The 15,179-nt window shown below is 42.3% G+C and overlaps 1 protein-coding gene across 1 annotated transcript in view; it reads left to right on the forward strand.

Annotated features, from left to right (window-relative positions):
* LOC124722685 (homeobox protein B-H1-like) overlaps nucleotides 1–10,066 on the forward strand; it is a 178,024-nt gene extending 167,958 nt beyond the window's left edge. Inside the window, exon 3 of the mRNA XM_047247827.1 lies at nucleotides 9,544–10,066. Within this exon, the coding sequence (XP_047103783.1) occupies nucleotides 9,544–10,066 (523 nt within the window). The remainder of the gene's footprint in view (nucleotides 1–9,543) is intronic.
* Nucleotides 10,067–15,179: the final 5,113 nt, after the last annotated feature.

The following is a 15,179-nucleotide window of genomic DNA, read 5'->3' on the forward strand; positions in this document are numbered from 1 at the left end:
CAACATTTCCGCTGGAGCTTTGATTTTATCTGCTTTCTTGTTTCACCTTGTCTCTCAGAGAAATGTCTAAGGAGAACCTTGGCGCATCACCTCTGCAAATAACGTATACCATCTTTGCACTAGGGCACCCATTACGGAGTTCACCATAACTGAATTTTGTACTGTAATGATTGTTTCCCTCGGATATAACACTTCGCTGACGCTCTCACGTAATAAGCCTTACTGCCAATACGAGGTTAAATAACATAATAATTATATTTAATGACAGTGTGGTTGTCAGCTAGTGACTCTTCAACGTAGAGATTTCGCAAGAAATGAATTAGGAAATCGAAAAGAACTCTAAGGAATTTCAATTGTTAGGTGGCTTTGCAGCCTGTGCAATCGAAAAACATTACGTGCTTCAAATAACATTACCATGATGAAATTAAAAGTATTCTGGGAAACCTTCTACCAAATTTAATGAAGTATGTGACTTGTTTCTATTTTAAACACACCTTTATTTCATGTCTCAGACATTTAGAGTAGACGATGTCATTTCCTGAAAGACACGCATTTTTAAAGACGAAAGTACTAGAATATGGCTGGATTCCTTTGCTTTGAACCCCTAGAGTTGCTGGTCGTGAGAGCAATTTCAGACGCATGTTGCCGTTCATCTGTTTCGAAATTCAGTCTGCAACAATTAACGTCAGATCGTATGTTCTGTTAAATTGGAAATAACGATTGTCATTAACCTTCTCATATTTTCTCTGTCTGACAAAAAGTCATGAGAAAACTGGTGTTTGGTGTTGTATTAAATGCAGAAAGTGAACATCGTACATTGTAGCTTTCAACTTCCGTGAATCTCATTTACGCTTTATTTTTCACAGATTCCGTAGGTTTAGCTGTCGCAGTACTGTCAAGTGTTCTCAGACTAAATGTCTACTGAAATATTTACCTAAAACCCCAGCTTAGAAATATTGGTAACCGAACTTGTAAGGTGAACGTAATTAACCCTTTTGCTAATTTCCAACACATTAGGATCAGTTTCATTGAAACTTCAAATTCATAATTTTAACATTTAACACCTTCTTACTTTTTTTAATTACCGTCGTACACGTTACGCACCATGAGGGAGTCATTGATAAGAAGTGAATTCCATGTTTTCAGTTTTGGATATCAATCCGTAATACATCCATAAAGTTTGGGTTCATTACAGAGAGATTTTCGTCGAAATCTAAAGACTCTGAGGTACCTTCCGATTCATACATTGCTTCTCTTCTTCACGTGTAATTACATGTACAAACTTGTTTTAGTGTAAATTCGAAAAAGAAAATTCCAACATAAACCACCTCTACACCTACATTTTTCCTTATGTCTGTGTTCAGGAACAGGATAAAGTATTTTTATTTATTTGTATCCAGGAGTGTTTTCTCTTTAAATGGACGATATAATTTTCGAGTAAATTCAAGAAATAAAATTCCGGTACAAGCAAACTCTATACCTCCATTTTTAATTCTGTCTCTATTCAGGAACAGGATAAAATAAGAATTCACTTATATCCGAGAGTGTCCTTCTCTTTCCACGTTTCTGTTTCTGTCATAAAGTTATGTAAGAACAGATGCTTCCAGTCCCATGTAGCTTGGATGTATTGCTGTATGAATATCTTATAAATACGGCGTTGTGACACGAGGTTCAGTTATGATTTTGAATAATGTATATCCCATTCTTCGGAAACAAGTTAATCTACATTTCACGGAATATGTACACTACATCTGTGGTTTACTTTCCTACAGGTCGAGAGGCCAAACGTGAGATTTCGTCTTGTTTAGAGCAACTGACGACATGTCATGAATTACTTGTTTCCTCTGTGTTGAGGTGGACTCAACATGTTGCATCACGGCGTAGGACAAGTGCCAGATCAATACGCTTACAGAGCCAATACACGCTTAGCGTAGCGATGAAAGCTAGCAATCAGCCATGAGGAAACGCTCTTGCTAATTCATAGCCGCAGCGATTTAAAATAGATGCTAAATCGACTTTCAGTTATGGAAGTACACTACGGAGTTTACCCTGGCTATTGCTTAATGTTCCTGGACAGCTCGTTATCGGCCGTAAATGAGAACGTGGGAAAGGCCACAGTGAGTTCCTATTGACACGACTCCACAACAGGAGTGCCTGAGCCAGAGAAACAACGCTCTGAGACTTATCCACTATCACTGTGCAGTGTATCTCTTAGAAATACATCCAGATTTCCCGACTGCCGTTCGTGTTTCTAGCGGAATAACGTGGAATGGTAATATTTATGATATACTGGTATGTCAGATAATAGTCCTTGATATCTTCACTGTTTCCGAAGTGATGTTTCTCTTGACTATCATAGCTCTGTACATACTTCTTTGCATTCATTAGTGCTGCTAGGGGAGATGGACTCGCAACTCGAATTCCGCGATGTGTAACACCAAAAGTTTGTGCATCAGCACAAATCTTAATTAAGAAGGGTAGGCCACAGTATTAAACACACTTTGACCTGCTATTCAGCTGTAGGTCGAAATCCCATTACTTATTCATTATACCAGCACCTTCTGCACAGCCTTCGTCATTGACTTTATCTCTAACGTAAGCGTGCAAGATGACGCAGCGATTAAGGAATTGTACTTGTCCTTATTACCGAGAGAGGTGGCGCACTGGTCAGCAGATTGGGTACCCATCCGAGAGGACGACGGTTCAACTCCGCACCCTGCCATCCATATTTAGGTTTTTCGCGATTTTCCTAAATCAAACCATTGAAATGCCGGTATGATTCCTTCGAAATGGCACGGTCAATTACCTTCACCATCCTTGAAACATTCCCATCTTGTGTTCCGTCTCTAAAGACCTAGTTGTCGACGAGAAGTTAAACCCTAACATTCTTTCCTTTATTTTGCATTTAGTAGGAGGGGAGTTCGAATTCCTTTCAGGAATCTACATTCTGTTTAAATTTTCGTTAATTAATTTCTGATTGATGCCGCGGTGGTTCATCCAGCCAGTCGCACACCGACTCCTCCCGTCACACTTTTACGCCTGAAAAAGTGTTCCGACTCAAATGAGGCTATTAAAGTTATATTATTCCTTGTCAGTCGTTAACTAATTACACAAAGGCACCACTGCAAGCATATTTTATCAACAATATATACCTCCTAATCTCAAGATAGAATAACGAATTATCTGGAACAGGTCCTTGTACACTGACGAATACTGCTCGGTCTCTCCATGGTCCAGTACGATCTGTGTGTTTGGCTAGTACTCGGAAGCCACAAGTTTCATTTTCGCTAGCGCCAGTGGAAAAAATAGAAGGGGCTCTACCCAGTCTCCTGAGGACAACCGAGGAGCTACTTGAAAGAGATGTAGCGCCTCTGTTTTCGAAAGCCGACCTCAATGGGTGGGAGAGCTGTGTGTTGACTGCACGTCCCCCAATACTGCTGTATAATAACGCTTTAGGAAGAGCATGAAAAAGTGATTAAACGACGAGCCAACTTCTTGCAGATCTATCCGTCGTGGAGTTTAGTGGTGTTCACATAGGGCACTAATTTCAGAAAAAAGTGTGAGTTTATGTGCCTAGGGAGCTATGATAGCTTTTGTGAGATGAGGTTGAAGGTGAACAGTAGACAAACTGTTCTACGCCTCTTTAAATCTGCCTAAACTTGCTCGAGGATCTCCTATCAATTTTTTAAAATCTGTTACTCAACTATCGGCTGTATATGTCACGCTCTCAAATTTTTTGGTAATTATATTTCTCATATGTAGCAACAGAAGAAGGTCATACATCTAAAGTTCTAGATCGGATACACATATCCAGCTTTTACCTCTGTTAGCGAGAAGGTTACTGTTTGTGGGCGAGGAATACACATGCCGCTGCTGAACATTATTCTTTGTGGCAGAATAAAGTAAACTTAGTGCTTAGTACGGACCGTGGAAATGACGCCCATATAAGCACAGTAATGTATAACACAACACGTTGCCATCAAGATGTAACTAGTCTCCCCGTTATTCCAAACAGTAGTTCTTGCTCGAAATGTTTGTCAATCTTAATGTTCATCTGCTCAAATAAGAGTGTATCAAGAACGGTAATCAACGCATTAGGGAAGTTTTTTTCATTTTCTGAGGGTTCCTGTACGCAAATGACCTTTAGGAACGTACATCATAATTACGAAGAACGTTATTCATGGGTGCTTTTCGATACGTAAGGGTATTTTATGACAATTGGAAATCTGGTGTGCGATAGTAACTGTAGTCGATAGCTTTCGATCCATTCGAAGGAAGGGCTGTTGGATCATATCGTCTCCTCAGAAGCTAAATCAGAGTGAGTGGACAAGAGTTTTTGTCCGCATATTCCAAAAGTAAACCTAGTATCTCTTCCCACGCTTCGTTTGATATTATTATCGTCCGATCGTGTTGAAAGATGCAGTCGCCATCCCCCGAATTGCTCTTCAACAGTGGGAAGCACGAAGGTGCTTGAAACATCAATGTAGGCATGTTCAGTGATAGTGCCACGGAAAACAACAAGGAGTGCAAGCCCCCTCCATGAAAAACACGACCACACAATAATACCACCGCCTCCGAATTTTACTGTTGGCACTACACACGCTGGCAGATGACGTTCACCGGGCATTCGCCATACCCACGCACTGCCATCGGATCACTACATTGTGTACCGTGATTTTTCACTCCAAACAACGTTTTTACACTGATCAATCGTCCAATGTTTACGCTCCTTACACCAAGCGAGGCGCCGTTTGGCTTTTAGCGGCGTGATGTGTGGCTTATAAGCAGCCGCTCGACCATGAAATCCATGTTTTCTCGCCTCCCGCTTAAATGACATAGTACTTGCAGTGGATCCTGATGCAGTTTGGAATTACTGTGTGATGGTCTGGATAGATGTCTGCCTATTACACAGTACGACCCTTTTCAACTGTCGGCGGTCTTTGTCGGTCAGCAAACGAAGTCAGCGTGTAAGCTTTTGTGCTGTACGTGTCCCTTCACGTTTCCAGTTCACTATCACATCGGAAACAGTGGACTTAGGGATATTTAGGAGTGTGGAAATCTTGCGTACGGACGTATACCGCAAGTGACACCCGATCACTTGACCAGGTTCGAAGTCCGTGTGCTCCGTGGAGCGTCCCGTTCTGCTCTCTCACGATGTCTAATGACTACTGAGGTCGCTGATATGGAGTACCTGGCAGTAGGTGGCAGCACAATGCACCTGATATGAAAAACGTATGTTTTTGGGGGTGTCCGGATACTTTTAATCACATAGTGTATTTTATTGTATCACTTATGTTTCATTCTTCTTCTTGGATGTTCTAGTTCTTTCACAGTTTCTATTATTCCTAGTCTGATTTCATTCCAATTTCCCATACCTCTATGTGAAACTTTTTAACGAATTCGTTTCTGTTGTCTGACAGAAATTTTGTGTCTATTCAATTGAAGTTTTTAATTTTGGGGTTTGGTCTATAGGTCGAAATTTGGCTTTGATTTCTGTTAAAAAGTGTTCCGAATCTATCCCTAGTCCTTTTCTGACCCGTATGTTCATGATTTATCTACGGTTTTGTTTGGTTAGTGCCAAATGATCCTGTTTATATGAACCTAAATGTGTATTAAGAGAAACCAGATCTTCTTTCTCCTTAACAATTTTCTGGAAAAGGTTGACATTGTCTGCAGGCGTTGATGAGCCTTTCTCCATTCTTATTGGTGCGTTTGTGTTCATGAAAAGTTCCTGCTATTGTTTTGCATTTCTCTTCTGTGCCGCTCTGGCCACAAAAGTCTCCTACGAGTAGATCTATGTGGTGCTTTGGTATTTTGATATCTCATTTTCTAGTGTTTTCCAAAATTATTTGACTTTCTGGATTTTTTCTGTTGTCATTGTTGTTAGGGGAATGTGCATTTATGATGGTATAGTCCTTGTTTGCTGATTTAACCGAGAAAAGTGATATTTGCTCCAATGGAGACGCAAAATTTGTTACGGTTTCTGTTAGATTCCGTGTGACCATAAAAACTGTTCCAAGCATAGTGAATTTCTGTTTGCTCTTTATGTCTGGCTTTCCTTTATAAATTTTGCAGTCTTATGATTCAGATGCTTTCTCATCACCGTGTCTTGTTTCTTGAAGTCCAGTGTTAGTATGTTATTTTTTAAGTTTCCCAGTCTTTAGTGGAATGTTGATGTTCAATGCTCCTAGCAGATGTTTTTTTCTCAGGCCGTATGCGAAAATTTCTAGGAAGCTACGGCTCTTCCGTACATGATGTTTTACGCTCTTCAGAATCCGATGACGTAGTTGAATCACTATTTCCAGTGATGAAGGATTGTTACCCCCTGGACTACTTTTCCGTTCAGTGTTTACCATCATGTCTTGGCTGAAAGTAAATTAGGAAGGGGTGTTAACCTCTTCGTGGGATGCTAGATCTCTGACCGACTCCCCAGATGGATCTTAACAGGCCACCCTATATGGGAACAGACGCCTTTCGCAGCCGACCACTTTGGTAACAGTCGCAACTGATTTTTGCTGCTTCGATCAACATGCAGAGAGACGGTGATGACGTAGCCGCTTCTTGCAAGTCAGACGTGACTTGGGTTATTGTTCTACTTAGTGAGTTGCCTCTTCCGCTAGATCCGCCATACTGAGGTCCATCCACTCCACTCCGCCTTTACTGCCGTTGAGGTATCACTGTGATGGGAAAATGACTCATCCGCCTTCTTTGCCGTTGAGATTAATATCTTCATCCGCCTCAGAAGCCGTTGAACCTCTTCACCTCATCTCCCACGTTGCTGGCTAATTGGCTTCCTCTCTCCTCTTACCAAGCGACCAGCTATTAGAAACAGACTGTCCCGCTTTGTTGGTGAGGATCATTGAGTAATGAACACCCCGCCACATCAAGGCTCAGTCCTTGGGCTGGTTCTTTAAGTATAACATAAAATTCGTGCAAAATTCCAAGCACTTTGCCCCATAGCTTACATGCAAAAGTTATTCTTGAGACGACTTTTGTAGGGTTTATAGAAATAAGTGTATAAAATATGATAATTCTAGCCTTCATAGATTCTGAGAAGGTACATAAACTTTAAGAGAATATAATTTTCAGAAAATGCAGTTTAAAGTTCAACCTAATGTTTTTTCTTTATATCATCTCTTCAGAAGGTCCCAGATTTGTATTGATGGTACCCTTTCCCTTCAAGACTTCTCTTCTGGTTTCTTATTTTCTGCCTTCTTTGCTTTACCACGTCTTCAATTGACTTTTCAGTAGCAGAGAGGCGCTGTAAATCTATTTTTCTCAAGTGTCTGTAGTAAAATTTCGTATCCTAAAGCCCATTCTCTCCAATACCTTGATCCTCCCTACTTTCCCATTATTAAACACAAGAAGTGCATCATAAGTTGCAATTCTATCAACTGTAGGAGATGAAAATGTGGCTTTAGAGGCTCTTTTCTACGCAGATGGTTTGTTGTTGTTTGTAAGATACGAATCAGAGTCACAGATGACCTGTAACACCAAAGATTATATATCACAGCCTTCTAGATGAATCCCTTTCAAGTTCGTTTAAAAATAATCCACGGAATCGTTGTTCATCGAGGTCATATTGAAGTGTTGCTTCAAAGAGCGGGAGTCGCAGGAAGGTGGCGTCAAAAATTTAGTTATTTTTCAAGCACTTCGGATGCGATTTTATCATTGAAACTCTGGGAAATAATTTTCGACGGGTTCTACTAAGAAATAAACGATAAATTGAAAATTGTTATTTTTTGTCAATTTCATGAACGTCCCCGCTTAACACATAAACACTGATGAGCCAAAACATTATGACCTCCTGCTTAACAGGTCGTTTGTCCGTTTTTGGAACGAAATACATCACTGATTCTGCGTATCGGGGATCCGGCAGTTTGTTGGTAGGTTTGTAGAGGTATGTGGCATTAGATTTCTTGTTCAAATGTTCAAATGTGTGTGAAATCTTATGGGACTTAACTGATAAGGTCATCAGTCCCTAAGCTTACACACTACTTAACCTAAATTATCCTAAGGACAATCACACACACCCATGCCCGAGGGAGGACTCGAACCTCCGCCGAGACCAGCCGCACAGTCCAGGACTGCAGTGACCAAGACCGCACGGCTAATCCCGCGCGGCCATTAGATGTCAACTCACAGGTTATATAATCCGCGTAAGTAATTGACCGCTGATGTGTGTACGCGGTGATGGCGCCCGATAGAGACCCAGATGGGTTCCTTAGGAATTACATCGGGCGAATTTGGTCACTGAGACATCAACGTAAGTTCTCTATAATGCTCCTCAAACCGCTGTAGCACGGTTATGGCTTGGGGACAAGGACAGTTATACTGCTGCTGGAAGATGAAATCGCCGTCGGGAAAGACATCAAGCATGAAAGAATGCAGGTGTTTCGCCGTTGTCAGAGTGTCTTCGATTACTACCACTGGTCCCATGCAACCGCAGGAGAATGTCTTCGATAGAATCATACTGCTCTCACCAGCCTGCATCCGTGGAGCACTGAACGTTTCAAGACGCCGTTCACTTCGATGACGGCGTTTATGGACCAGCGATCCAGGGTAGCAAAATTGTGATTCACCCGAAGAGCCGACACGTCTCCATTGATCGACAGCCGTATACCGATGGTGCCGCAACTGACGATGTTGCTGGGTCAACATGTGAACAAATGGCTCTGAGCACTATGGGACTTAACTTCTGAGGTCATCAGTCCCCTAGAACTTAGAACTACTTAAACCTAACTAACCTAAGGACATCACACACATCCATGCCCGAGGCAGGATTCGAACCTGCGACCGTAGTGGTCGTGCGGTTCCGGACTGTAGCGACTAGAACCGCTCGGCCACCCCGGCCGTCCAGCATGTGAACACGTAGGGGTGGTCCGCTGCGGAGCTCCTTGTTTAACAATGTACGATGAACGGTGTGCGTGCACCAAGCCTTGTGTTCTTCCGGCAGAGGTGCCGCGGATCACTATCTATCCAGATTTGCAGAGCTGACAAGCCACCGAATACCACGTTCTGTGAAGAGTCGTGGACGTCCAACCATTTAGCGCCTAGTGGTGGTTTCATTGTCCTTCTAGCTCTTTCCGTAGATGCTCACGGCAGTAGCTCGTGAACATTCGACCTGCTTCGTCGTTTTCGAGATACTCGTTCACGGGCTCTGCGTAATAATAATCTGCCCTTTGTCAGAGTCACTTATCTCAATGGATTTTCCCATTTGCAGCCCATGTCTTCATGATGGCCCGTCCGTGTCGTGTCTGCTCCGCTTACATACTTTTGTTACCGAGTCACGTGCCCCCAACGCCACCAGGCGGCGTCCAACGTCGCTGTGGCTATGCTCATAATGTTTTGGCTCGTCACGCAAATCCACCTCACGATGGAGTTTTAAACCTCTGATATGCGTTGTGGACACAAATAGAAATTGGTAAGAGTAAACCTGTTGTTTCATTCGATGTTTCCAGATGGATCGATTCGTTATTCGTCGCAAGTGTATGACGATCGGTGGTAGCGAGTGTTAGCCCGAGGCTGTGTGTCGTGTTGCAGGACCAAGTGGAAGAGGCAGACGGCGGTGGGCCTGGAGCTGCTGGCGGAAGCGGGCAACTACGCGGCGTTCCAGCGGCTGTACGGCGCGCCCGCCGCTTACGGCTGCTGGCCGTACGGCACTGCGGGGGCGGGGCCGGCCGCGCCGGTGCCGGCCGTGGTGTCACCCGACCTGTACTACCGGCAGGCCGCCGCCGCCGCCGCCGCCGTCTCCACGCTGCAGAAGCCGCTGCCCTACCGCCTGTACCCCGCCGCCGGGCTCGGCCTCACGCTTCCCGGCCCGGGGCCCTCGCACCTCGGCTCGGCGTCCGCCTCGCTGTCGTCGCTGTCCAGCTACTACCAGCAGCAGCAGCAGCAGCAGCAGCCGCAGGCGGCGCGCTCGCCGTCGCCGCCGCCGCCCCCGCCGCCCCTGCAGGCCGCGGTGTCGGCGGAGGAGGCGTCCGCGCTGAGCCCGCACACGCTGCCGCCGCGCAGCCCCGCCGTCTCGGACCCCGACGTGGGCGCCGCTTCGGACCTGCACGCCTGAGCGGCCGCCGCCTTCCTATCGACACCGCCCACGCTGCGGCCGTCCACACACCAGCCTAGTGCTATATTTTTTGAGATGACGCGATCAAACTGAAAATGCGACACTACTTAGTAAGGTGGACTGAGTTCGATATTCGTTATCCCGTTAAGTGGAAGCACACGACGTTATTCAGATTCACAGGAACGTACTCGGACTTACGTTTCGGTATTTAAGCAGGACAGGTTGCTACGAAATAGACTACTAAAACACTACCTCGTCTTTGTGACACGATACTTTTATTTGGTGGCTAAAGAAACTTTCTCTTACTATCGAAGATAGACGAACTCGACAATTTCTTATTTCATTCCCGTCTATTTCTTGTCTTTCCTTTTCGTAAGTTCCCGCGACAACTTCGTCGGTATCCCGTCCGCGTAGTTTTCACCCAGCATTAGATAAGGTCCTCCTAGACAAAGCAATTTTTCTCTGTGTAATTCAACGACAGACACTCATATCCCCACATATTACAGCCTATACATTTCGAACTTATATCCTCTTTCTCAGAAAACCACTTAAAATTTTTAGTAATAGTCTTTGCTTTTCTTTCATTTTTTTAAAGGATTTAACGTCTATCCGAGCGATATTATTTTTGGTGATGAATGAGTCCGCTGCAGTTGTCCTCAATAAATAATTAATCTGAATAAAATCGTTCACGCGACCCGAGTTTCAGGATGTAAATCCAGTCTTCAGGCACTACATAAAAAAAAAAAAAAAAAAAAAGAAAAGAAAAAAAAGCTAAGAAAACTAAGAGAGATTCGTCATAAAATTAATGAACATTAAAAGGGCCCGAGCAGACGTGAACATCAGGCCATACCTTGATTGCGTACGAGAAAGTCGTACCAGTCATGTAAAAAATCCAGCAAATTTATCAAGTAGGGTAATACAGCAAATTTATCAAGTAGCGTGCGAGTTCCAGTGCGGGTGAGGCATGAAAAGGTTCTCTGAGGCAACCGGTACCACGCTGGGTAAACGGGGCCTAACCGAAAGGAGCGCACATTGCCAGCCTAATGTGACCTATGAACCAACAGCGAACGACTGGGCTTAAGAAATTAAAATGATGGCATAAAAGCCGTAAAATGCCAGTTTGTGAACCTCATAAGTAGCTTACCGCATAAATGCCCAGCAAGTCGCATGTCGTGGAACCTCAGCAAGATTGGTCAATAAACTTCCGTGCGAACCGGAATGAGGCTCCCGAGTAAACATATTGGTCAAGGTGGCCGCCATCGGAACTAAACCGAGGACGCGAGGTATCACCGAAAAAATCTTCGCTAACAACACGGCCACACTCTCATATTTCCTCCCAAACGCCACATGTCTACTCGTTCGCAATTGGTTCGTGGGCTGTATTAGACTAGGAACGTGTGCTTATTTGCTGTTACATTCATGGTATTATTAGTTAGGCCCCGTTTATTCCATGTGGATGACTCAGAGAATCTTTTCATGCTCCACCCGCACGGGTTCCCGCATGCTACTTCACAAATTTGATGGATTTTGTACACAGCTGGTACGACTTTCTCGTATGCAATCGAGGTACGACCTGATGATCACATTTGTGGCACCTTAATTTTCCTTTCTTTTCTTCCTCGAAGCGTCAGAAGATGGGATTTATACTCTGAAGCCCGGGTCGTGTCTAAGGCTGTATTTAAGTAAAGGATTTATCAAGTAAAACTTGGTGGGTTTATTCATCATGAAAAACTTCATCGATAGTTGTGCAAAGAGTCTGTTATGAAAGCAGTATCATTTGATCACATTTCTTACGATTTCCAAAATTCTATTTTTCTGTGCAATATTTCTACGAAACATCTAATCGTTTAATCCACCTACTGCAAACAGTTGACAACTCTATCGTCTGCAATACCTGTAGAAGATGTCTCAGATCAGTTATGCAAATATTGTGGGCAGTAATGGAATTCTCAGCTCAACTATAAACACGGAACAGGCCTCAAACAATAGCACCATCAGTCTCCCCTGAATCCTAGCGAGATCATTTCCTCTGGATGTATCCAACTGTCCAATAACATTTGCATCGTAAAGGATCAACCACCCTGGAGAATTATTTTGTCAAATCGACAGACTTTGGCTTAAATTTCGCCTCTTCCCTGAGGTTTTCCTCAAAACTTAAGGCAACTGGCCGAAGTTTTATATTGCAGTTCCCGTCTTTTCATTAAATAACAACGTCCGAAAATGTGGTTTATGTCATTTAACTTATCGTGGCCCAACATGATAGCAAACTTTATGGGCGTAACTACTATACTCAGAGTTTTCGGAACGTCTGTTCTCTGGTGATGACAGAGTAACCTGACCATGCCGCATCAAGTGTGCGTTCCGTCAGCCCTGCGTACTTTGTTTAATTCAAAAATTAAATTGGTATCTTGCTGTGAAGAAAACTCTGGGTTCCTCACAAAGAATTTTTAAGATTTTACTGACGAATATGTCAGTAAACCAGGGATTGTGGTTAATTTTTAAAATAAACGAGCTGAGTGAGACTTCATCGTGGTAAAACGTTTTTCATTCTGAATGTTACAAAAATGTTTACTCTCCTCAGCAGAACTACCATCTTTAATGCTTCCTGTTATTATTGGCTTTCCTACAGCAGAATTCTACAATTCACTTTTTTAATTTGCCTTAATGTGTCACAGAGTGAAGGGTGTGTCAGGGCAGTTCCTCGACATTTGAACTTTTATTTTCATTTCTTCGAGAGTAAGTATTATTTTTGGTGTTCCAAACACGTCGCTGAACTTGGAATATTTACTTCATACGAACAGCACCGTTAACAAAGAAGAGGTATCTATGTACAAGTTGGAAGCTGTGATCCTGGGTTAGGAATCACTGTTATCGTTAAACACGAATATAACACATTTTACAATAAAAATCACACCGATATACTTCCGTGAATCTATAAGATGCAAGGGGAATACATGGAAGCGTATAAACGAAATGCGTGTTGCTCTATGAATCAAAATGTACTTAATCTTAATATATTAGTGTTTCCGTACGTTCTACGAAATGTTCAAACGTGGAAAAAATTGTGAAGAAGGACTGAACATTATTTTCTGTAAAATAATGTAGATCTAATTGAAATTTATTTATAAATCCTTAGTTTGTAAATCTAGAATGATATAAAATTAAGAGGCGGATAGTGCAATTTTGGTATATGATATTACCTTAACCATATGCATCAAAATAACGTTGTACTAAACTGAAGTTTTTTTAATTTATTTATGTGTTGTTTAAAAAACTAATTTCAGCTACTTAGTTACTCACACGAGTCGAGAGATGTATACGCTGCTGTGCCACTATTAAGTAGGAGGACGATGAACAAGTGTAGTGACTAAGCGTGATATAATCTGCCAGTGCAATTTTAAAATACTGTGGAGGATCCACACTTCTGCAGGCACCGAGGACAAGCCATACAGGAATCATACTCACAATCAATGTTAACGATACTTGAGGCTCCACTGTTTCCAGGACGACGATTCCATGTTTTGCAGTTGGGTTTTCGCAGTAACAAACCATCTTTACAATAAGAATGATGGATCTGCTATAAGTTCAGACATAGCACTAGTTTTGTACACTGGATGCCGACATAAATCAGCGAGATCGAAAATTTTTTTCGTTCTTACGCGCTCAACTTCAAAAGGTGTTTCGTAAGATTCCTCACTGATTCCTGTATGACATGCCTCGATACAATAAATGTCTTAAATCGCCAAAGCTGAATGAAGCACTCTGTAACTTCCTACAGATATTATCATACTACTTTCCTGCTGTTTTTGTACGCATTGCTGTGAGAATATAAAATGAATAACATCAAAGGTAGACTAAGATGTGTAAATACTGTATATACCACGTACTGTTTATATTATCAAAATTGTCGCTGTGTGTTACGTAAGCGTGCGGCATCCACTGAAGGACTCTATGAGTAATCCGCTAAACCTGGCACGTATTCGACGTAGCTTTGTTTTCGGCTGTATATGTTCTTAGAACAATGTGTTTTTAGTAACTGTGTGTTTTTATATGAGAATTTGTTTCAAATGTAGCATATTCTGACGTTTCATGCATTTCCTTGTAATCTCGATATATCTATGTTCACCTCCAATAAAAGCTGTTGGAAACGTATTACACTGTCACATCAGTAACGTAAGTTCTTTGCTTTGCAGACACATACAAGATTCCCATTTTTACAGCATTTTTCAAGTGACGGTACACCTAATACAATTTTTTGGAACTGCAGTGAAAACTCAGTGTTTTGCACTAAAGAATTACAACAACAAAAATTGACCTCCTAACGAACAGGTACGTATTAACAAATTTAAGGACTTCCTGAGATATCTCTGGATACTAACGTACAGCACAAGACGTACATCTTTCATTTGAGGATATGATGTGGAGTTGCGACCGTTGCTCTGATACGTCGTCCAGCGTGTGAGCCATTTTTAGGTGGTGCCTTCACATTCTTAGGCAAATGACAGTCTAGTTGCACATTCCCGTCACAGATAACATGCACGATTACAGTCAGAATACGGAATTACATGGAACAGAGATCACACAATTCCTAGACAGAGAGTACACACAACTTCCCCTCCACAGCCAGGAGGATAATGTGAGGTCATCCGGTTACAGAAACAAATGTGTCAAGCCACCACGCAAAATTGGGAACTATATCAAAGAAGAAGAAGAAGAGATAAGATACCATGAAATCAAAGGGGAAAATTTTCAGCCAAGTTGCTTACGTGTATTGACTATTGATCAGAATAAGACAGTTACTAAAACTGACGCTTAAAATCTATTTGGACTTTACAAGTAAGACAAAAAAGTAGAAATTTCGTAACAATTATTTTCTATGCTTAGCAAACATAATTTAACCTATAGACGAGAAGTAATTCCAGTCAAATACGAGTTAAATGGTGAAGAAAAACAATTATCTGAGCCGATGAACATCTACTTGCATGTACAATTGCTTCTGCTCACCATCACCACATTAAGCATTCTACACATATGCTACAAACCCATGAATCATCACCAAACAACCCATTAAGATATACTGCTTATTGAACGCTAAGTTCAGACATTTACCCAC

Source organism: Schistocerca piceifrons, chromosome X, assembly GCF_021461385.2.
Source record: "Schistocerca piceifrons isolate TAMUIC-IGC-003096 chromosome X, iqSchPice1.1, whole genome shotgun sequence".
Lineage (NCBI taxonomy): Eukaryota > Metazoa > Arthropoda > Insecta > Orthoptera > Acrididae > Schistocerca > Schistocerca piceifrons.